Consider the following 23,035-nt stretch of genomic DNA (forward strand, 5'->3'; position numbering starts at 1 on the left):
ACCCGAGCGATCAAGACTTATCCTGGCAAGACCTGTTTTATCTGTCTTTGTCTGTTTATCCGTCTGTCTAGAGGGCCTGGTTCGTTTCTTGCATATCTCTCCACTTGACATGGCTAGGATTCAGGCCTATGGAGAAATGGGAAATGAGTGTGTTTATACCTGCGGTGTTTCTTCTCCCCTTTTCTGTTATTGCATGCTTGCGTTATGCATTGTTTTTCTTTCTAAGGGCTGGCTTTTTGCTTTTGCTGATTCCATCTATGGTTACGCTTATGCTCATGATTGAGTCTCTTTCTTCCATCCACGGGAGACAGTTGTCGTTACTCCCTTGGCCGTCTTCGTTTTCTCGAAGCATCCGCGAGAAGCAAGCTACCTTGTGAATCGGGCTGCGGTTGGATTGGGACTCTGGGCTCTCTTTCAACGATTATCAGGGATTATGTTGTCACTTGATGATCTGTTGCATCCTTCGTCCTGCCGTCCAAAAAAAGGCCCCGACTGTGGGCTTTCATTTCTTTGCCCTGCCTAGCTGGCTGCTGGGTTCTTGCAACTTCGGTCAGGGACTGGAACTGAAACTACAAACAAAAGTGTGGTTCTCTGGCGTCGGATCGTGTAGATATGGTTTTATACACTTTGGCTTCTCGTCGATTGTGATTATTTGATTGCTTCTTCACTTCATTACATGGCTATGTCCTCCTTCCAAGTCGCGTACTTCCTTGTTATCGACTGCCTACAAGAGATCTCTTCAGAGAGACGGGCATTGGTAAAAAAGAATATCCATTTGTAGTTGGCGAACCTAGCTAGGATCTTGCCAATTTATTCTAGTACAAAAGCACGAGCTGTGGGCAAGAAGGCGTAACATCCACGAGCCCCGCCTCACTGTAAGCGCCATGAGCGGATAGATGCTCATAAGAAGTAAAAACATAAGGGCAAAACCCGAGGTCCAGTCTTGTTTGGGTTTGAGGGAACATGAAAAGAAAAAGGGATAATCGTGACGACAAAAGAGACTTCGCTTGCACCAACCATTTGCAGAACATAAGGGGTTAGGGGGGTGATTTTCGTGTGCTGGATGGAGCACTTGCCAGGGAAAAAAAGGTATTACAGACCGAGCGCGGAAATTTCGTGAACATCAGAGACTGTAGATCGAAAAACTAGATGGTGTTGAAGGAGATTTACCACTCGAATTCACCCTGTCCCTTGTGGAAGACATATCTAGACAACAAATTAGCTCGCGCTCATCAAGAGCTACGTTTAAAGAAAACTCACTCCTTGCCACCTGTGGTCAAGATGCCGTCCTTCAAGGTGCACTTCCACTTGTTCTTGACCCGTTGGACCTTATCGTAGGTGCAAAGCATCACCTGGCCATCGGCCTCATCGGCCTCTGCCTCGTGATCGATCAGATCGTCAGGGTCGTCCAAGTCCGAGTTAATCGCATCCTCGTCTGCTTCTTCCTTGATGTCGTCGTCCACGCCATCATACTGGCCATGCGTTTTGGGGAAGGGCGAGTTCGACTGGGAAGCGTTGGCCCGGACTAGAGGAGCAACGAGAGCTGAGCGACGGGCCTTCGTGATAGATGACTCCTGCTCAGACAGAGGACGGAGCAAACCACCGCCTTCCAGCCCGCTCATCTGATGCTTCAAATACTCGCGCAGAAGATGATCGCCTTGACCATTCTGAGCGGCTTCTCTGCGACGGGCAACCTCGGCCTTCCAGTCGGCGAGTGCGTCACCAGCACCATCCGTCTGGCTAGGTCCGATGGAGGAATGGCTGGGCTCCTGCTTGATTTGGGGCATCGTGCCATTGGAAGGGTGGTGCATCTGCGAGTAGGGCTGCTGTCCGGCAGACTGGAGCTGACTGACTGATGTGGCAGCAGAGGCGCCAAATCTTTGCGTCAATTGAGCTGCAGCGCGGTCGCGAGCCATTTGCGGGTTCGGCGTGCTCGCAGGCATATTGTGATGCATTGGGGGCATTTGGGTTGGGCCATTAGTGCCAGGCTCTGTCTTGATTCTCGGGGCAGTCATGGGTGCTGGCGCAACGGGTGCCACCGGGGCGGGGGCTTGCACAGGGATTTGCTGTGGCATAGATACTGGAGGAGGGACATATTGAGGCTGAGGTGGTGGGCGGGGTGCGTTGGACGGGACGGTGGCCTGGGGAGGTAGAGGAGCTTGGGGGATGGGCTGGACTGGGGGATCCCAGGGGAACTGAGCAACGTTGACCGATGAGAGCTTACTCTGCCAGGTCTAGAGATAAGTCGTTAGTGTGGTCTGTCGTGGTGACGGGGGTTATGATTGCAAGGTGTTTCGACGAATGATGGCTTGGCGGCCTAAGCCCCTCTTAGGCGGGTAGCGGCGGCGGCATATAAAGGGAGCCTCATAATCCGGTGTTCCCCCATAAGCACTGCCTCCCGCACCACTTCGGGTTCCCCCGCTTTTGGTTGACCCTCCGCAGAGTGACCACATCCAAAGCCATCGCAATTCACCATATTCACCATATGAAAGCCCGATATGAAGACTGGATATTGTAACTCACCTCGCGCAGATCAAGCAGTGTTTTCTGATCAACACCGCTCTCCTCAAAGTCGACCTGGGAGTTCTCGCAGACGTCCTTGATGACCTTCTCGAATACCGCACCCTATGGTAGCGAGGGATATCAGCCAACCCTTCAGAGCATTCAAGATGGTTGAGGAATATCCCTCGGGTGAAGAGTGCAAAGAGATGAGATGAGCAGAAAGAGGGTGTCGTTGCAACCGTGTTGGGTAGGTTGTCGCGAGACTGAACTTACCACTTGCTGGTTCGACATGGCGGCGAAGAAGCGGGATTTGGTGTGAGCGAGGGAGAAAGGACCGTGAAGGCTGATGAAAGGAGAACCGCAAGGATAGCAAAAGCGTGGTCGAGTGTTTCGGTGGCTCGACCAGATGATATAGCCTTCTGTCGCAACGGGAGAGACCGTTGGAGCACTGGTCGATCACACCTCTCGGGAATCGGGCGGGTCCAAACGAGCTACGAGTCTGTAGAGCCCTTTGTGGAAGTAACGAGCGAACAGTATGGACAAAAACAGCAGGCAAGAAATGCAAGCCCAAACAAATGGAGGGGTAAGTGGGATGGGTAGTTTGGGCGATGGGTTGGAGAAGGTGAAGGTCGGCCTTCCGCGGTCGAAAACCGTCTCCATCTCCCGACGCTTAGTCATCCACGGGGAGAGCCCCAGCCCCAACTGCCCAGTGCCTGCCGAGAAAATGGAGGCTCTTAGATGTAAGGCCCAAGGGTCGAAGAGAAAAGATCTACGAGAGATAGAAAAGGCAATGAGAATGACAATTTGTACAACCCAGCCTATGGCAATTACACAAAACACCAAAAACTCCCCCAGATTAGCACCGATTTGAAATCCCAATCGACGCCGAACGATATGAATATCCCCCAGCCCATCAATGCTCGCAAGATCACCATGAAAACCGGGTATTAAGAACACACAAAGAAAAGAATATCTAGATCCCTAGATCACCATTCACCGAATAGTCATCGACTTGGTCAGCTGGGCCTTGCTACCAACCCCGGCCTCGCGGGAAGCAGAAGCACTGCTGCCAGGCTTGCGCTCAAACACCTTCCAGAACTTCAGACTCTCGTCAGCAGCAGCAGTGGCAAGGATCTGACCATCGGGGCTTAGGCTGCTGTGAAGAACACGAGTCTCGTGAGCAGGAATCTCGACGTTGCGAACCAAGGTCGGGTAGCTCCAGATGCTGAGGGAGTTATCGGGGAAGCCGCTGGAGCTGACAATCTCGCGGTAGTGGTTGCTCCACCGGAGGCTAGTCACTTGGGAGCCAGTATCGATGCTGTTGGTACGGGCACCAGTGGTGGTGTTCCAGAAATGAATGTGACGATCGTAAGATCCACCACCAGTGGCCAACAGGTTCAATTGCCAGGGGCACCAACTCAGAGCCTTGACGGCAGCACGGTGGTTGGTCTTGGTGAATTTGGGAGCGCTAAGAGAGCGAGCGTCCCAGATGTTGACTAGGTTGTCGTTGCCGCCGGTAGCAAGCTGAGCGCCATCGGAGCGCCACTCCAGACCACAGACCTCAGAAGTGTGAGAAACAAGCTCGGCAACCTTGTGGTCTGCAATGCGAACGTCGTGGTTGAAAACGAGCCCACTACGAGCACCAGTTGAAAGAGTGTGCTTGGACCAGCCCATCACACCCACGCGAGAATCATGACCGTACATGCTGCGGAGCTTGGCGCCCTCCTCGACGTCCCAAATCTGAACCTCACCGGTTCCAAGACCGACGCCAACGTAAGCACCGTCGCCACTCCATTTCACACTGCTGATGTAGGTGTCAGGCGAAGTTTCTAGCAGGCAACTGACCGTTCCAGTCTCGGCAGACCAGACATAAACGTTGCGCTCAAGGCCAATGGCGACCTGGTTACCAGAGCTCCAGTCCAGTAGGTTGAGGTAGTAGTCATCCAGTAGCCCAGGGGCATCCAAGACACGTTCCGGAGCAGTCTGAACTCGGCGGCGGAACTGAGCATTTTGAGACTTGGCAGGACGAAGAGGTCGATTGTACTGAGCACGGAGATCAATTGGCTTCGATGACTCGGGAGGTGGTGGCTTGAATGCAAGAATGCGAGTGTTGAGGTTCACACCACATGCCTTTGCCAGGGATGACTCGTATGCAACCGCGTCTGGCGCAGGGCGAGTATAGTTTGGCGGCTCATTATCATCAAGGCCCAGGTTATCCAAAGCCGCGGTCAGATCATCCTCAACTGCGCGCCCGCTGATATCGAAGGCACTGGCAGCAGAGGCCAGAACAGTAGAACCCTCACTGCCGCTGGTCTTGGGACGCTGGCTGTCGTCAGGCTTAGCGGCACCGCTTGTGACAAGGCCCTCACTAGCCGTTCGATTAGGGATGAAGCGGTCCCCAGCATTGTGGGAAATGCGGACAGTAGTCTTGGTTGGTCTAGTGCGGGTTGTCAATTCCCGTCGGGAGCGCTCTTTTGACGGAGTCTGAGACGAGGAAGCAGGACCAGTACCGGTCAGAGACCAATCTGAGACACCAAGCTGCAGATGCTTCGGGGACTGTCGGGTGCGCGCAATGTTCGACTTGGGAGAATCACGGTGTGTGCGGGATGACTTGGCAACAGCAGAGGTCTTGGCGACTGAAGTCTTGGGAACCGAAGGCTTCGAGATGGATGGCTTTGGTACGGTGCTCTTGGATCCGGAGGATTTGGCGAAGTATGATGATAGATTACCGCCATAGATAGACTTGGGCTTCTCGCAGCCTGCGTCTGCCTTCTGGGGAGTGAATGGTGACGACTCGTCAGATGCTCTGGGGGTCGCCCGAGTATTAGGTGAGGGGGTCAGGGGCATACGACCTCCAGCGGTCTTGGAGGAGAAGATCCCATGATGGGTCTTCACTGGTGTCGAGACCGAAGCAGTTGCCATTGCTGGAACTGATCGGAGCTTTTGGTGGTTTGTAAAAGACTAAAGCAAGTCACAGGATGGCTGGCTGTGAGCAGATAATGCAATGCAGAATATGAGGTGTTGAGATTGAGGATAGGTGAAGAGAAGAGAGAGCAAGGTGCAAGTTGAATAGAAAGAATAAATAGAATTCCTCTTGCGGACTCGCAAGTGTCTCGCCGGGGCAACGGTTACCTCAGGTACGGATACGCTAGTCCAAATTCGGACTAGCGGCACGCTGCACATGACATCCCGGGGACCTCCAATCTCGGCGCCGATCGCCTCCGTCCAGGAAAAAGTGTCTTCGGAAGTGTCTTGCATCGGCGTCCCGATTCTTCCTTGTTGGCCGGCAACTTCACGATGCGTTCAAAGCCGGAAAGAAAGGGCCTTTAATTGAACTTGGTGGCGTGCCGCCTGTTAGATCTCTTCGTTCTCGTTGCGACTGCCTGATGGCCGACTTGTCCATTCCCTCCCCACCATTTACCGTTCCACTAGGACCCACCCACACGACCTCCGTCATCCTGGGCTGGATCTTCAAGACTCTCCGATCTGACCATCTCTGAGCGCATTCGCTCTCCTGCCTTTGCAATGCAGTCGCAGGATACATACCTGATGCCGGCCAGCCCTGCGAGCGGTCGCCGCGCCGCTGCCGCTGCCGACTCGGTCCCTGCTGTGAACAAGGCCCAGGGCCATGTCCCCGCATGTTTGGTAAATGCCTCCCTGACGTACTGCGGCAACGATCGCATCTACGCTTTTGGTGGCTTTGACCAGTACACTGACGAAGGTATGGCTATCCCGATCATTCCTTTAAATTCCCTTGTCTCTTTTATCCCTTCTATGCCCATACCTGAGAACTAACCTGCTGTTTTCACCACAGTGTACAACCACGTGCTCCGTCTGGACCTGAATACCTTGCGATGGGAATTAGTAGACAACTTTGGGGACATTCCTGGTGTTCGTATGGGTCAGTATAACTCACCTCATTCCCCACAACATGTGCATACCGTTGAGTGCTTTGGCTTGCTAACTTGTCGGCCTTTCTTCTTTTAGGACACACTGCTAGCCTTTACCAAGGAGACAAATTGATCATCTTTGGGGGCGAGAACGAACATCGCGAATACCTCTCTGACGTTATAATCCTAGACCTCAACGCCTTTCACTGGACGTTACCCCAGATTAGTGGATCGATCCCTCGGGGAAGGGCACGCCATGCCGCCGTCATCCAGGACGACAAGCTATTCATCGTTGGTGGAGTGACTGGCGAGAACAATGTCATTCTCGATGACTTGACATATCTGGACTTGCAAACCTGGACCTGGTCTCGAACTTGGAGCTTCACAGCCCGTTTCGACCACACGGCTTGGGTCTGGGGCAACCGTCTCTGGATTTTTGGTGGCCTTGGACCTAATATGGAACGAACCTCCGATATCTGGTGGCTCGACCTCAAAGGCTCGCCTTCTCTAGCTGGAATCACCTCCTCCCAAGGTACCGCCAATCTTCCGGACACACGATTGCCTATTGCTCATTACCCAGACTCTATCTCTAGTCCTTCCTCGCAACAACTGTCGCCTCGCTCAGGTATATATGCCGCGAACTCCGCAAGTGTTCAAGTCCGCAACTTCAGCCGTCGCAAACCTCTGGCTCCGGGCTCTATCTCATGTCTTCGATTCCACTCTGGCCCAAACGTTCCCCAACTGTTCTCCGGTACCCACTTTCAATCCTTTACATCCGGAGTTCTCCTAGATCTGATTACTCCATCTGAGACTGTGCGGTCGCAGGATTGTAATCTGTCTGCTCTGGATTTGAACTCTCTGCGTTGGCAGCGACTGGCCGACGGACAAGAGATCTTCCGGCCCGGTTATCGGTGGCATTACTGCACTGTGAACGAGACGGGGACCAAGGCGTGGTTGCTAGGATGCAGTCTCGACTTGGCCAATAATGCGCCGGGGGCCAGCGATGAGAATCACATGAGCGAAGTGCTCGCCATTGACCTAGAGAAATACGGCTTGCTTGGCAATAGCCTGTCAGCGGAGGCTCCCCTCCAGGATGCCTCATGGCCAGCTGACCGGCCGGGGAACTCACCCGTCGTTGGTCTTGGGGCTGACCTCTCTGCCGTGTTTGACCAATCCCCCGAATCAGGGAGCGGCGCGGACTTTGTCATTACCGCCATTCGTGACGATCACGATTGCTCGGTCTCAGATGACCTGTGGGATACCCCATCCGGATCTGCCCCCCAGACCCAGCCTATCTTCGTCGAGCCTAACCCCGCCACATCAGATCCCATTCATGTTCACAAGATCATCTTGCAGCTTCGATGGCCACACTTCAAGCGGCTATATGCAGCCCAGATGGCCGAGTACCACACCAAACGGATGCACATTCCGGAGCCCTACTCCGTCGTGCGTGCGTTCCTGTACTACCTCTACACGGACAGTATCGCCGGCCATCCCGAGTACTGCTCGAGTGTGATCGACGTGGCAGGGATGCTGGTGATGGCTAATCTCTATGACATGCCCAAGCTCCGTCTACTCTGTGTGAATCGATTGAGCCGCGAGTTAGATGTGGAAAATGCAGCCATTGTCTGGGAGCGGGCTGGTCGAACGAGTGAACATTGGCTGATGCGCCGAGCTGCACAGTTCTGCCTGACCCACTGGGGCCGCATCGTGCGAACGGACGGTTTCAAGTCCCTCAGCCATCAGAGCTTGATTGAGCTATGCGAGGTGGTCGATACCGAGGGTCGCATCATCGCCGGGCCTGACCTAGAGATGGTTGGTGCGTTTGGGGCGGATGCCCAGTGTGACCGTGACTCGAAGAGCGCTCGACTGCGGATGGGTTCCGCCGCGAGCTTGGACGATGAATCGGAAGATGAAGATATGGTACTTTCATGAAACGAAAAACGAATTCGACACGCATTGTCTTCCGGCGTTTTCTATTTTCTTTTTTTTTTTCAGGGGGAAAAGGGGGCTTGGCACGGACGGACTGATTTTCTAGGATGAAGGAGGAGGAGTCTTTTCTTGGTGGGCATCATCATCATCATTGTTGAAATCTATGCATCCTTTTTTTTTGAAACTGTACAGAAGTACCTATGAGGCAAGACCTATGCCGATGCACGTCTATCCTAGTAGTCTATCCTTGTCGTCCGTCGAGCTTCTAATAGCCCCACCCCGATTTGTGGACCTTCCAAAGCATTTCCATGACTCCATAAGGCCATGTAGAATCTGCAACGATCCGAGACTCCCCGGCCGTTCTTGTTAGTCGCGCGGTGAGCGGCCCGTCTAACCGCCCCGTATTTTTCTTCTTTTGGATCTTTTTCGTCTTTCTCGTCGCTTCCTCGGTTCATCGTCTTCCCTGGGCCACGCTGACCCAGAGCCGAGTTAGCTGACAGACTCCGCAAGGGAACCTAGCTCGACTAAGTCCGGACTAAAATTCTCGACCAGTTTGACAAAATCAGACTAACAGTTCTAACCGTCTAACGTCCTGTCGGGCCCCACGATCGCGGCTCCACTCACCCACGCTCTTGGAACGGGATCTCCTCCGGCAGGCGGAGCTAATTCCTATCAGGATAAGGAAGCTCTCGCCTGCTGTCCCTTTCTTTTCTTGCTTGTGCCACATCTCCCACCGAAAACCCTCGTTGGACATAAATATATATCCCCATGGCAGCTCTTTCAGGGCCAACCCGGTCCAGACCTGCGCCGCAATTGTGTGCGACCCTACCCCAATCCCTGATTCACTCGATCCGATTATTCCACCACGTTCGACATTGACTGTCGCCATCATGGGATCGATAGAGCAATCTTCTCTGCCGGCTGATTTCGTTTGGGGCTTTGCGACCGCAGCCTATCAAATTGAGGGCGCTGTGACCGAGGATGGACGTGGTCCTTCCATTTGGGATACGTTTTGCAAGGTTCCGGGCAAGATCGCTGGCGGAGGATCCGGTGAGGTCGCGTGCGACTCGTACCACCGTACGCATGAGGACATTGAATTGTTGAAGACATGCGGTGCTAAGGCATACCGGTTTTCGCTATCATGGTATAACCCTACAATCCGTTTTCAGCAACTTAACCTTTACAAGTTGTATATATGAAGATAGCTTTTGCTAATCACTTGCTTTTTTTCGTACATGCAGGCCTCGCATCATTCCCCTGGGCGGCCGCAACGATCCTGTCAACGAGAAGGGCCTACAGTTCTATGTGAAGTTTGTCGATGACCTCATTGCTGCGGGCATTACCCCCTTGGTGACACTCTTCCACTGGGATCTTCCTGATGAATTGAACAAGCGTTATGGCGGTTTCTTGAACAAGGAGGAGTTTGTTGCGGATTTTGCAAACTATGCCCGCCTGGTCTTCAAGACCTTCGGATCCAAGGTCAAGCACTGGATCACTTTCAATGAGCCCTGGTGCAGCTCTGTACTTGGATACAACACGGGTTCTTTTGCGCCTGGGCACACGAGTGATCGTACCAAGAGTGCCGTGGGTGATAGTTCAACGGAGCCATGGGTTGTGGGCCATAGCATTCTTGTCGCGCACGGTGCAGCGGTGAAGATCTACCGTGATGAGTTCAAGGCACAAGATGGTGGCGAGATCGGTATCACATTGAATGGTAAGTTAGGCGTTGTCCTACAATCTCTGTTTCCCTTCAATGCAAGCAGCAAAATTGACGATTGACCTTGGTAAGGTGACTGGGTTGAGCCTTGGGACCCCGAGAACCCGGCCGACGTGGAGGCCTGCGATCGCAAAATCGAATTCGCTATCTCATGGTTTGCCGACCCTATTTATCATGGCAAATACCCAGACAGCATGATCAAGCAACTAGGGGACCGTCTGCCCGCGTGGACGCCGGAAGACCTCGCCTTGGTGCACGGGAGCAATGACTTCTACGGAATGAACCACTACTGCGCAAACTTCATCCGTGCCAAGACAGGAGAGCCCGACCTCAACGACGTTGCAGGAAATCTAGAGCTGCTCCTGGAGGACAAGAATGGTGTCAGTATCGGTCCGATCACTCAGTCACCCTGGTTGCGACCTTGCGCGCTGGGATTCCGGAAGCTTCTCAAGTGGCTGAGTGAGCGCTATGGATATCCTAAGATCTATGTCACAGAGAATGGAACCAGTGTGCTAGGCGAGAGCGACATGCCACTGGAACAACTGCTTGATGATGAGTTCCGTGTGCAATATTTCAAGGACTACATTGGTGCTATGGCGGATGCGTATACGTTTGATGGAGTCAACGTTCGCGCCTACATGGCTTGGAGTCTTATGGAGTACGTTACTTTCCCCCAGCCGAGACAAAAGACTACGCTAACCCGCATACTGTAGCAACTTCGAGTGGGCCGAGGGTTATGAAACCCGATTTGGTGTGACTTATGTTGATTATGAGCACGATCAGAAGCGGATTCCGAAGAAGAGTGCTACGAGCATTGCTCAGATCTTTGAACGACTCATCGAGAAGGCCTAGGATTGGATTTGAACGAATCAAAACCAGGACTTTTGGATCCTCTAGATTGGAGGTTTCGTATATTCACGACACTATGCCTGCTATGCTTTGGAGCATGAAGGAGGAAGCAAGAATGTAAATTTGAATATGCATGCTATTTTCAAGAACGCAAGTCCTTTTTTATGGTAGATAGAATAGAACAAGGTAGAAATGTGACCCACAATAGATTATGACACCAAACATACAGAAGCAGTTCACGAGTCTGGAATCTAGAGACCGAGAATAAGTACAGCGAAATATGCTTCGGAGTTCTCAATTTCAGAAGATTTCTCCTAATATCTTCTGAAATGGCTTTCTAGATGGCTGGGGCAGTATCCCTCGATCCATCTTTCAGAGCATGACTAATGGGATGATTTTGAACATATCTCAGGCTTTCAAACTCATAGAACCCGACCGTATATCACAGCATAGATCCAGTGTACGCATCAGGGCTAAAGCCAACATCCTCAAATAAATTGGTGAATGGAAACATGATCGGAAATCCCGATGTTCGGTTCTCTGCTGACCCCTCATAGTGAAACACGTTTCCTTCACTAGTGCTTTGCGGGGGAGATAATCCCGTTATGACCCCCATATCAGCAACGTGAAGTGACAAGCGTGAATTATCTTGCCAATAAGACTCTTGATTGGAGGGATGTGAATCAGGTGGAAATGGGGATAGGATAGGTTGTTCCTGTCCTTCGGAGGTTGGGCCGGCTTGGTCTTGATCAGGCGGTATTTTCAAAAGGTATTCCAGAAGATGGCGCGTCCAGATTGCTATTGGCCAAGTGTCCTGAAATTTGTGGAGGATTTGCATTGCCAGATGGGCACGATGCTCGGACACTACTCGGATATTGGGACTTCCTTTTCGAATGTTCATGATACAGACTAGAGAAGACGCGAATATTGCTGGTAATCTGTAATTCTTGTTAAAACATTACAAACTCTTAGTCAGAGGGTTGGATAAAAACAAACATTGTGAAAGGGGCGTTGTAAAGCGTTCCAGATATAAGCAGGTCCTCGAGTAGCCGGGTAATTTTTCCAGCTGCCTGGAATATGGGAGACTCAAGACCAACAGTAATCGGATTTGCGGATAGCAGGCGATAGAATACTATTTGATACTCGCTATTGTCACACCTGTTAAAACTTGGCCGAGGCTGAACTTTATAGGAGGATACAGGCTCACCAGTAAAGTACCTGAATCAACGCGGGCCAGAAACCTCTCTCCAAAGAAATCGGGGCGGGACTCTCTCTGAATTTATCCGGAAGAGTTTGCTCCCACTGGAGTAATTTATTATATGATGTCCTGTCGGCTATTTCGTTGCCTTCTGTTGATGCAAGCTTGGTCACGAGACAGTCGCCAACTATAATAATTTAGCATCTAGTGAAATTGAGGGAGAACGGTTTTGCAGTACCCTTGGAAATGAGGTCGACGAGATAGATCAGATACGTTGTACTCTCTTGCGACACGCCGTACTCTGATGAGACTGCACTCAATGAGCAGCAACCGGCAAAGTCTTCTTCAATGAGGTTGCCGATATTGCAAAATTTGGGATAGATATGAGGTGGTCGACCATAGACGGCTGCATGATGAATGTCGTTGATCTGAGAATATCAATTCTATACTCATCTCGTTTAAACACCGCGTGGTAGACTTACATAGAGTACCCACCAGATTCTCCTCCACACTTTCCTACTCGCTTCGGGTAGGATATCATATGACTTCCTATAATCCCAATGAGTCTTGCATCCATGATTTTCACGCTATGGAGATCTCTCACAAGCGATGCATGCCCAAAGATTGAGCCAAACTTGCTGCCACCCCTAGCCAGTACCAAGTGTCTTTCTGCTCCATCGGGCCACCCCACCAGTTGGACATAAGGATAGTGGCCTGCACGATGGTTACTCCATCTGTTTCGTTGTCACTATCGTACAGCGCTTTTGCCCTCCGATAGAACGTCAAACTAGCCAAGTATCGAGATGAGAAACCCGCGTCATGTAAAGTGGATTCTGGGCAATGGAAGGCTGCAACCATGAAAACAGCGTTTAGAAGTAAGGGAGATATAGACCCTGCGCTGTAATCTGCGAAAAACGGCGCCCAGTCAAAAAGAGGAAAAACCGAGTATGAATATTTCCAGAAACTATCAACAAGCGCGTCGCTGATCTGCTTGCTGGGTGTGCGGAAGACGCCAGCGGTGTGAAGGTGCTTTTGATCGTCCTCCCGGATCTTTTGAATTGTGGATTGAGCAGATTGACCTAATTTTTCCAGCATAGATCTCTGCAGATTGTCTCCCCAGAAGCGGTGCTGCTGACCGGTCTGGAATGGATCTCCCACTTCGTGTAGAACATATTTGAAGTTGGCTGAGTCTCCCATGTACACCACTCTCCCGGGCATGGTCACACCATCCTGTTGAACTGCTAATTCTGTCAGAGAAGGGCTCACATATCGAGTATGACTGTTTCTCCGGTCGCTCTCGGGAGATTCAACGATTTCCGTGCGAGGGCTTTGGAGCAGATCAGCGGGATGAAGCCGTTCCAAGGCAGTAGGAGATCGTCGACTTCCAGCTGGCGAGGCACGAGACAAATCCTCCACTCGCCGACTTGCCGTTCTCGGATACCTTTTTATCTGTGAGTCCCCGATCTCATGAATGTGGGTGTTATGGGAGATATGTCCACCGGGTGCAAGCAAAAGACACACACCTTCCTCGCCGCGAATTGATCAACTCACAGGCCGTGCCTGCCAATTGACAATTAGAGCAAGCACTATCACTAGTTCGATCGCATTTCACCCGACGCAGGTTGCAAAGCTTGCAAGCCACGCGTGCTCGGCCCTTTTGAGGCGACATGGCTGCGGAGCGGATATCCTTCAGACTCACAAGCAGGGGTTAAGCTACCTACAGCACGCATGCCAGATGGAAAGCTCCTCGAGCTGGAAGCTGTGAATGAGCGTTGCAGAGGCTCTCGAGCCTTCTTATCCAAGACCAATGATTGGTCTGGAAATGTTCCGTCCTAGTTTTCGGTTGATCGCGTACCCCGCACGCATGTAATCTTTGCCGGCAGGAAAGTTTACGCTACTTTAAATTGCGTTTACTGGTTGACTAATGACCTTCCGCTAGTTACATGGAATTTATCCAAGTTTCAGGATAAAAGCTGTCATATGTTGATGTATTTCTCCTCTCGCGCCATTGACGTCTCAAACATGCCCAAGCCAGCGAACTTCCAACAGCCTCAGTGGGAAATATAGCAGTCCAGCAGTCACTGTGCCCAATTCATACGCCAGATCTCCAACTCGCATAGCAATCGGCCCCACATACCAACCCGTGGACATGGATGTGACAATGAGAGCCCAAGGCACTAGACTGGAAATGATGGCTGGAATGCCCGAAGGGAGAGCAGCAGCATCATTCCAGATAGCCGGGTCCAGATTGGCGGGGTCTGCCTTACGAAAATATAACCACTCGATCAGAAAAACGCAGACTGTCGGCCCCGTCATATAGCCTGCAATGCTCACCAAAGTACTCAGCGTGGAAAGGAACGAGCGCGAGGCTGCAATGGCAACACCGACCATGACAGCCGCTGCTCCACACAGAATAAACACCCGCGGTACCCTGCCTAGCCACGGAACGACAGCAACAGTAAATAGAGACATGCTATACATATCACGCGCGGATGTAGTGACAATTGACATACCCAGAAGGATGAGGATGAACCTGCCAAATCCCCCTAGACGAGGGATGAGGATTTCTCCTAGTACACCTCCCACGCCACCTGTAGCATACGCTGACGTCCACGAAGGAATGGAAGGGATAGCACCGCCAACTGCCGCGCCGAGGATCATCATCAGCGAGAATGGGACGTACAGTCCTGCCAGGCAATACAAGGCAAGGCGAAGTCGTGGAGCTTGCGGAGGCATATAGCATGCATAGTCTCCCACAATCGTCCCCCAAGTTGCCATGTTGGCTGCACATATTGAGATAGTCGCTAGATATGGTGCAGGCCCAAAGGAAGACGCGGGTGTTTGGGTCGATAATTTGCTGCCGGCACAGCCGACAAGTATCAATATCGATATGCCACTGGGAATCCAGATATATTGGCAGATGAAATGAAGGGCCTTGTATCCAATGAAGCCAATGCAGAAAGCAACGGCAAGAATGATACCGATTGCTCCTTCGATTGGTAAAGTGCCTGGTCGGACGGCGGCGAGGCATTCGGCCCCTGCGACCGTAGCCAAGATTCCAAATATCAGAACCTCGAGGATGACTATAAGGCTAATCAAAATATTTGGGTATTTTCTGTGTTTTCAAGTACCACGGATTAGAGAGACCGCGACTTTGACGGGCCTGCACGAGAGACGGCTCTTACCCGAATACATAACGAAACTGGACTGACTGTCTCATGCCCAGTTGAGGCGCCAAAGTCAATATATAGAGAGTGGGTAGAACAAAGACAAATTGCATAGTCACAATCATAGCAGCGGCATCTTTAAAGGACAGACCGAATGCTAAGGTGGGAGTGACGCCGATACTCAAACTGGATAGTACTGTCAGTCCCTTCTCTAGGTAGACATTGTTGAGCAGGTCCTTCTACTTACGGAAGAAGAGAAAGGAACGATCCTCCAAATAATGTGAAAATGTTATAATATCTCGTATGAGTCCGTTTCTCCACCGGGATCGGGTCAAGACCTCTCATCTCCACACCGGCCATGGCCAGCCTTTTGAGAATGGCAGTGAGAGAATGTGGGGTGATGAAATTCTCCACGATCCCATCTTCCGCTCTCTGGGACTCAATATCATCTCCATCAACAACTTTCTCGTTCGACTTAATCGAAGTCATTGGATGATTGGAACAAAGGCAAAATTTATCGGTGAGTGCAACATGAAAAGTTGACTTTCCAGGTACTTTCCAGGAGTGTGCAGGTCCTCATCCGCACGTTCGTGAGTGCCATGAGATATTATATGTCAACGACCATTCATTGTTTAGAGTTTAGTGATTGGGTCACAGAAGCTAGAAACACAGTCTAGATAAGGCTAAGGGAGGAGACGTAATCGTGTTGGTGGAGGTTGGTGCTCGGCATCTCCGTCTAAATCGGCGACTTGACCTTGGCTACATTATTGAAGCGTGGCTGAATATCCCCGCTTTATTATCACATATCACGAGGCTTATCAGTGATCCAATGGAAATAGGTTGAATTTCAATCATCGGCTGGGCAATATTGACAGTATGTGAATTATATCTATCCTGTGTGGAGTAATTCGTCTGCAGACGCTTTGTCTCAATGACGATGATGGAGCTTGTCTTGAAAATAATATTTTGTCAACCTCTTTTTAACTGTCTGTGGCAGGCCAATTTACAGACTTCTTTGTAGATCTCTCTTCGTTGCTACAGCAGTCCTTCTCTCTCTCTCTCTCTCTCTCTCTCTCTCTCTCTATGTAAGGCAGCTTCTAGGAACTCTAGGTAGGAAGATTTGAGTTCCAGTAAATTAGGAGTAAGCAGACATATGAAGTAAAAGTATCAACTACCATGAATTCGTATGTTTCTGAACCATGGAAAAAGAAATCCATAGTCCCTATATTGATAGTACACTCTTATCAGCTTCCTGAACAAGTTGTTCAATTTGCAGGGCAACCTTCTCTGGAATCTCAAGGCTCGGGAAATGCGTCTCACCCTTGAGATCAGCAAAGGAGAACCAAGAGTGCTTCCGGCTGAGCTCTTCATGAATTTTCCGATACTCAGGGTGATTCAATGGGTGAGAGAAGATATGCCGAATGAGCGGAGGGTTCCTGATCATTTCCATCCGGCGCATGGGCGTGCCATATTCTTGATAGGCCGCAGCGATGACTCGACAGGAAAGTGCCCACATTCTGTGACCAAAGCTTCCAAACGAGTAGATATAGTGATTCTCAACCGCCTTGTTGCCGCTACCCGCCGTCCAGTTGTCGTATAGGCCCTGGCGAGCGGCCTTCCACGTTTCTTTCGCTTGCATCGCTTGGAGTCCCACAGCAAACTCGGGAGGGGGCGGAGTCATGATTTGATCAATCATCAGGAGACAAAGGACACGGTCTCTTCCCAGTTTGTCGGCAATTCCCAATGCGGGCCAGCCACCATGTGAATGCGAGACAAGGTAGAATTTGTCGACTTCCAGAGCGTCGAGCAGACCGATAGTGTCACTGATCTGCTCCTCGACCCCAAAATCATCGATGGCATCGCGTGACGGTCCATGTCCTCGCCAGCAGACTCTGATGACCCAGTGGTCGTGGCTCAAGTAGGAAAGGAGCTCGTCATACAGACGAATGTCGTGCGCCCATCCAGTCAAAAGGACCAGCGCAGGTCGATCGGCCGTTCCACATTCGTCGTAACAAATTTCAACTCCATTGATTTGCTTTGTGAGGTACATGGTCACTTGAGAAGAGAAAGAGAGACTGTATTGTTTTTGCACCTCCAATAATGGTCACTGGAGATCTTTGACTCAAAAGATAAAGCTATCGTAGTTTTGGTGAAAGTGCTTTCCCTTATATTCACATCTTCTCACGCATTGGATCGGCAAATGTTAGCCCTGACATTGCAGGGCTATGTTTTCGAAAGTGAGCAGTAGGAAATGAGGGGAAGATTCCAGTTCTCGTCGGCGGGAAGCGGTTGGAATTCGCCGTCTTGAGTCGGCGACTTGAACTTAGTTTGGAAATGCTAATCTATGTAATCAAAATATGGTAGCGTGTCTGTAAAAATGAGGGTCATCAACAGAAACTTGCTAATATAAGCCAAACTGCACGTCTTTGGTGCTCCTTAGTCGTGTATACCTCCAACAGGATAGTCAAAGATATGGCGCCCATCATCATTATTGGAGCAGGCCTTGTGGGCTTGACTTTAGCACAGGGACTGAAAAAGCATGGATTTGATTTCGAAATCTACGACAGAGATAACAGTCTCGAAGAGCGCCCGGCTGGATGGGGCATTACAATGCATTGGGCACTGCCTGCCCTCGAGTCTTGCCTGCCACCAGAGGTATTCAGTCAACTTTTGTCCATTCAAGTGGATCCCACTGAGGGTGGAAAAGGTAGGGCTGATCTCCAAATTTCCAGTCAACTGTTCCTGACGGACGACTCGTTCATTAGAAAATGACTCCTATCGCTTTTTGGACCTTGAGACAGGCCAGGACAAATACCGCTTTCCCTCATCGACCCACTATCGGCTGAACCGCAAAGCTTTTCGCCGACTTCTTAGTACTGGACTTGACATCCACTGGGGAAAGCGATTCACAGGATTCAATCCTACCGAGTACGGCGTCCAGGTCAATTTTGATGATGGATATACAGTAGAGGGCTCAATGCTTCTTGCTGTGGATGGCAAGAATAGTCGCACGAAACGGCTCCTGCTAGGTGAAGAGAATTACAAGCTGAATCCTCTGCCCGTTGCATTTGTGGGAATCAGCTTACGCTTGTCACCCGAGAAGATGAAACCATTTCGGGACATTCACCCTGTGCTTTGGCAGGGGACGCATCCAAGATCTGGGTATTATCTCTTCTTCTCGATGCTGTCGACTCCCCAGAACAACGGGAGTGCCGGGACAGAAGACGAGTTCTACGAGGGTCAATTCAATATGAGCTGGCTTATCGATCGAAACGGTCCATTGCCAAAATCACCGGCTGACCAACTGGCTCGTGTCAAGCAGGCGGCTGTGAGTGATACCGGCTTCTTCCCCAGCCTGCGTCAAGCTATTCTGGATATACCAGACGACAGTCCCATGCTTGAGATCAAGTTAGAAGACTGGCCTACTCAGGACTGGCCTTCGATTGGAGGAAGAGTGTCACTCCTCGGTGATGCGGCTCACACAATGACAATGTGTAAGTAACCTTGACCTTACGGACACTTCCGGATGGACTTTGTGCTAATTCTGGACTTAGATCGAGGCGAAGCGGCTAACCATGGTATATGCGATGCTGCACGGCTAAGGGATGAGCTAGTGCTTTGGAGAGATGGGAAACAATCTCTAGAGCGAGCATTCGACAAGTACCAGATGGAAGTCAAAAGTCGCACTCACGACGCGGTTATAATGAGCCGCCACGCCTGTCTCGACTGTCATGATCTCAATTCCCTCAAAGTGGACAGCCCAGTTTTCCAGGTGGTTGGCTTCAACGCACTCGCAAAGCAAGCAAGAGCATACATTTAAAGTTATAGAATCATAATGATTCATTTGATTGAACAAGTAGCAATTTTGCCTTTCCTTGGCGGCTGAGCAGGATAAACTGGCCGTAATGAACAACAGGTAGCTGAATAATAATACGATGGCAAAACTGTTCATTTGCAGACATGACTAAGGCCGTATTTCAAAGCTAATCAAATATTCTACCTAGCACTAGCTGGATCAAATAGGACAGGATGTACCATAAGTGAAACAGCCGCAACCAACCTGGTTCAATAAAATTTGCTTGTGGAAAATATGCTAGGTCATCCGAGAGGAGCACAATTACATAGTGGAGATTATTCGTATTTGCTTTCAATGCTACGACGACTTGATGTGCGCACAGCCCAACATCGTATCTTAGTCTCAGCAATCAATTGGCAGTCTCTGTATGATCTTACGGGGAGAATGATAACTCTATCGTTATTGTTGACGCATGGAATCTGCGCTTATCAGTCGTACTCGCCGACCTTCCAATCGGCGACTTCTTCCCGGTAGTGGAACGTTCCCCGCCCGGAAGAGCCCGCCAGCACCCCCCCCCCGATCAAATCAACCATGGATGATCCGAACATCGGATCCAGCAGCCGTTTTGCTAAGAGGCCCTGGTCCAGTTCTCTCTTTTATCTCGCCCATCTGAAAGGACAGGATTGTCTTTGAAGATCTCAAAATACCCATTGGATCTACCTGTTTCCTTCTTCATACAACTCCATATCGCTATGGCCAGCACAATAACGATCCAACTGCCTGGGGGCCCCATCAAAGCGAATTTGACATATGACAGCCTCATTCACGCACGGGGAATTCCTTACGCCCAAGCTGAGCGCTTTGAAGCACCACGGCCGATCAAAAATTGGACCGAGATCCTGAACTGCACAGAACGCGCGCCAATATGCCCACAGCTCCCTTCGCGGCTGGAGTCTGTCATGGGCCCATTGACCAAGGGCCATAGCTTGAGCGAAGACTGCCTGCGCGTATCCATCATTGCGCCCAAGAATGTCACAAACGCCCCCGTCATGGTTTGGTTACACGGTGGCGCCTATATCTCCGGCGGCGGAGACCTGGACTGCTATCAGCCGATTGACCTCGCCAAACGAGGGGTAGTCAGTCTCAACATCACCTATCGATTGGGAGTGTTCGGATACTTGCATTTAGACGGCATTGCGCCCGCCAATCTTGGGCTGTTAGACCAGCGAGCTGCATTGCAATGGGTCCAAGACAACATATCTGCCTTCGGTGGTAATCCGGGAAATGTCACAATGGTCGGTCAATCCGCAGGCGCGGATTCGATTGTCTGTTTGATGGCCTCGGAGAATACTAAAGGTCTTTTCCATCGTGCCATTCTTCTCAGCCCACCATTACGAGAGTTGAAAGAACGAACTCCTACGGTACCTATGCTCACGCAAAGAGCGGAGCAGCTTCTTACAAAGGACCCAAGGGAAATGACCATCGATGAATTACTTGGCGTGCAGAGGCAGCTCTTAATGGATCCAGTTCAGACCCAAGTCATGCTATTCGCCCCTGCTCTTGGATACTCGCCCCTCCCAGCGGAGCAAGACTTTGATCAAAAAGTTTATGAGGCTGCGAAGGATATCCCTATTCTCATTGGCTGGACTGGCCACGATGGGCGCCCGTTTGCCAGCATGATGGGACCGCAGAATCTACTCAAATTGCCTATAATCGGGCCCTATGTGGAGGCTCTTGGAACCTGGTATATTACACAGAGCTACTTCAAGTGGCCATCTCAGCGCTTCCATCAGCAAGTTCTCCAAGCCGGTGGGAGATCAACAAGTTATACATTTGACTGGGCAGGTACAAAGAACCCATTGGGTGCATGTCACTGCATCGACGTCCCGTTTGTACTGGGCACGCGAGAATCCTGGAAAGCTGCCCCTATGCTTGCTGGTAAGGATACTGAAGAGCATCTCTCCCGGCTTGGCTCGGACCTCAAGGATCTATGGGTGAGATTCGCGAATGGACGCAGGCTCAAGGAAGGTCATCTTGAGTTCAGTAAGAGCTTTACCCTATCAGAAGCTCTTTTCGAGGACAAGAAATAGATTATAATTTGTTTCAATTCGAGTTTTCATAATCGAAAATGCATATAATCAGCTTGTACTGCATGCATTGATGAGAGTTTGTGGCTTCTTCTCATTTGCGGCCTTCGCTGATTGAAGGTTCTGCCATCCCAGTCGACTCACGTCGTTAGCGTGCTAAGTAAGCCTGGGAGGGGGCGATCTGCCCTTTCCAATATTAAACACCATCGTAGTCAAAATCCCTCAAGGAAGCTCACACGAAGCGATGCACTTATCCCGCAACCAATGGCTCGGTGACATGCCTAGTCTGGTGATATTGGAGCGCCCACAAGCACAGTGAGAGACACTTAATATAGCATATTTCAAGCGTGTACAAAGAGGAGCATTGAGGGAAATAGCTCTTGCAAAAGGTTTTGCAGTATCTTCACCGGCACTGTATATCAGGCCTCTAGTGGCACGATTTCAGAAACTTGTTGCCACGACTTACTTGTCGCGTCAAAGGATCGTCTCAAATAATTCAAGTACATTTGATCTGGACCACGACCCCATCTGGCGACATCACATTCGGTGATACCGGGAGGAAAGCCGTTGGCAGGTCTGAAAACGCCACAGAAGGATACACGTGCCTCCTCAGGAATATGACCCGGTAGCGTCTGCGTGGACAAAGTCTCCATCATAGACCTTGCAGTATCAAAATAGTGTGCCTCTGACTTCGCTTCTTGCATCATACAAGCATAGCCTTCCTCAAGCTTCATGAGGTTTCCTGCTAATAGCGCAACTGGGGTGCATTTGAAGAATCCTTGCATCGGTGGAGCTTGTCGCAATAGCCGCAGAGCTCGGTGTCGTAAGATTGGCTCTCGACATTTCATTGCTGTAAGGAAGAGAGGAATGCCGACGCCCATCTCAAAGGTAAATGGTGGTTGCGAGCCATCGGGACCAGCCGAGGTGCTGAGCGTCAGATCAGCCTGTTCAACGATGGTCACAAAATCTGCTATATGAGCATCATAGATGGCTTCTGAAGATGTGAGACATGCAGAGAGCGAGATAGATGCTGCAGCGTGGTATGTAAGAAGAAGAGGCTCAAAAGTCAATGAAGACGAAGATTCAGCCGAAACAATTTGGCAATAACTTTTATAAGCGCAAATCCAGTCATTGAGTCGAGTCTGGAGGGATTGTTTTCTCTCAAGCATATCCCGACTCACGAAAGCTTCGCCTCCAACAATGTCCAGATGCACCCTTGCTTCACGTTCGAAGAGTATTACATCCGTAGAAAGAACAGTGATAGCAGATCGAGCTGAGCTGATTGACGTAAACATAGAAGCGCTTGTCTCTTTCTCAACAAGTGCAAAAAGCTGACTAGGTTGGACTCCAGAAATCGTCAGGGAGACGGTGCCCAAACGTAAGAAAAGCGGGATTATTGTATGTTCCAAAAGAGCAGCTTTTGTCGCGGACACCCCTCCAAATGTAACTTGAGATCGCAAGTCAAGTATCAAGCTGACACCTTGCTTGTATAGCTGTAATGCCTCCTCCATACGCCCTTGGACAGTCTCGATGCAGATAAACAGCACACAACTAATGATCGCAATGTATGGGTCTGCCTTTCCTCGCTCGATCTGAGAGTGGATGCTGGATATTGAGCGTGAGTACCATGCCAAGGCCTCGTGTTGAGACTCGCTCAAATGGTGCGAGTTTAGTCTACGAGCCCTCAATAATGTGAAATCAGTGCATTGGTCAGGGTGTTCAAAAAGGCCACTGATCGCAATCATGGCGTCCCACACAGCTGGCTCCGTGCGGCAAATCTGTGGTACAACGCCCGTCCAGAAATCGATGGCCATTCCGCCAGCGAGGTATTGAGCGGCATGTTGAAAGTAATACTCAAATGCACGACGCTCGCGCCGGCCTGGGTTTGGCGATAACG

General features: G+C 50.6%; 10 protein-coding genes across 10 annotated transcripts; 4 read left to right on the top strand and 6 right to left on the bottom strand.

Annotated features, from left to right (window-relative positions):
* Window positions 1–1,166: 1,166 nt before the first annotated feature.
* Window positions 1,167–2,793, bottom strand: N7458_006883 (transcription initiation factor IIA large subunit; the record flags this gene model as incomplete). The annotated part of the gene is made up of 4 exons (XM_056910265.1): window positions 1,167–1,206; window positions 1,261–2,234; window positions 2,524–2,625; window positions 2,776–2,793. The coding sequence occupies 4 exons, from the start codon at window positions 2,791–2,793 to the stop codon at window positions 1,167–1,169; spliced, it is 1,134 nt and encodes a 377-aa protein (XP_056765969.1).
* A 702-nt stretch (window positions 2,794–3,495) lies between these two features.
* N7458_006884 (WD40 repeat domain-containing protein) lies at window positions 3,496–5,424 on the bottom strand (the record flags this gene model as incomplete). The annotated part of the gene is made up of 1 exon (XM_056910266.1): window positions 3,496–5,424. One exon carries the CDS (start codon window positions 5,422–5,424, stop codon window positions 3,496–3,498), a length of 1,929 nt encoding a protein of 642 aa, XP_056765970.1.
* A 603-nt stretch (window positions 5,425–6,027) lies between these two features.
* N7458_006885 (Kelch motif domain protein) lies at window positions 6,028–8,327 on the top strand (the record flags this gene model as incomplete). The annotated part of the gene is made up of 3 exons (XM_056910267.1): window positions 6,028–6,223; window positions 6,317–6,403; window positions 6,490–8,327. The coding sequence occupies 3 exons, from the start codon at window positions 6,028–6,030 to the stop codon at window positions 8,325–8,327; spliced, it is 2,121 nt and encodes a 706-aa protein (XP_056765971.1).
* An 887-nt stretch (window positions 8,328–9,214) lies between these two features.
* Window positions 9,215–10,893, top strand: N7458_006886 (glycoside hydrolase family 1 protein; the record flags this gene model as incomplete). Its single annotated transcript, XM_056910268.1, has 4 exons — window positions 9,215–9,513; window positions 9,566–10,038; window positions 10,114–10,699; window positions 10,755–10,893. The coding sequence occupies 4 exons, from the start codon at window positions 9,215–9,217 to the stop codon at window positions 10,891–10,893; spliced, it is 1,497 nt and encodes a 498-aa protein (XP_056765972.1).
* Window positions 10,894–12,688: 1,795 nt separating this feature from the next.
* On the bottom strand, window positions 12,689–13,757 carry N7458_006887 (uncharacterized protein; the record flags this gene model as incomplete). The annotated part of the gene is made up of 2 exons (XM_056910269.1): window positions 12,689–13,520; window positions 13,612–13,757. The coding sequence occupies 2 exons, from the start codon at window positions 13,755–13,757 to the stop codon at window positions 12,689–12,691; spliced, it is 978 nt and encodes a 325-aa protein (XP_056765973.1).
* A 347-nt stretch (window positions 13,758–14,104) lies between these two features.
* Window positions 14,105–15,744, bottom strand: N7458_006888 (uncharacterized protein; the record flags this gene model as incomplete). The annotated part of the gene is made up of 3 exons (XM_056910270.1): window positions 14,105–15,179; window positions 15,301–15,441; window positions 15,503–15,744. The coding sequence occupies 3 exons, from the start codon at window positions 15,742–15,744 to the stop codon at window positions 14,105–14,107; spliced, it is 1,458 nt and encodes a 485-aa protein (XP_056765974.1).
* Window positions 15,745–16,477: 733 nt separating this feature from the next.
* Window positions 16,478–17,305, bottom strand: N7458_006889 (alpha/beta fold hydrolase; the record flags this gene model as incomplete). Its single annotated transcript, XM_056910271.1, has 1 exon — window positions 16,478–17,305. One exon carries the CDS (start codon window positions 17,303–17,305, stop codon window positions 16,478–16,480), a length of 828 nt encoding a protein of 275 aa, XP_056765975.1.
* Window positions 17,306–17,727: 422 nt separating this feature from the next.
* Window positions 17,728–19,075, top strand: N7458_006890 (FAD-dependent oxidoreductase; the record flags this gene model as incomplete). Its single annotated transcript, XM_056910272.1, has 3 exons — window positions 17,728–17,962; window positions 18,021–18,749; window positions 18,810–19,075. The coding sequence occupies 3 exons, from the start codon at window positions 17,728–17,730 to the stop codon at window positions 19,073–19,075; spliced, it is 1,230 nt and encodes a 409-aa protein (XP_056765976.1).
* A 728-nt stretch (window positions 19,076–19,803) lies between these two features.
* Window positions 19,804–21,141, top strand: N7458_006891 (uncharacterized protein; the record flags this gene model as incomplete). The annotated part of the gene is made up of 1 exon (XM_056910273.1): window positions 19,804–21,141. The coding sequence occupies one exon, from the start codon at window positions 19,804–19,806 to the stop codon at window positions 21,139–21,141; it is 1,338 nt and encodes a 445-aa protein (XP_056765977.1).
* Window positions 21,142–21,557: 416 nt separating this feature from the next.
* On the bottom strand, window positions 21,558–22,952 carry N7458_006892 (uncharacterized protein; the record flags this gene model as incomplete). Its single annotated transcript, XM_056910274.1, has 1 exon — window positions 21,558–22,952. One exon carries the CDS (start codon window positions 22,950–22,952, stop codon window positions 21,558–21,560), a length of 1,395 nt encoding a protein of 464 aa, XP_056765978.1.
* Window positions 22,953–23,035: the final 83 nt, after the last annotated feature.

This window comes from Penicillium daleae (assembly GCF_028827525.1).
Source record: "Penicillium daleae strain IBT 16125 chromosome Unknown utg000006l_segment0_segment0, whole genome shotgun sequence".
Taxonomy (NCBI): Eukaryota; Fungi; Ascomycota; class Eurotiomycetes; order Eurotiales; family Aspergillaceae; genus Penicillium; species Penicillium daleae.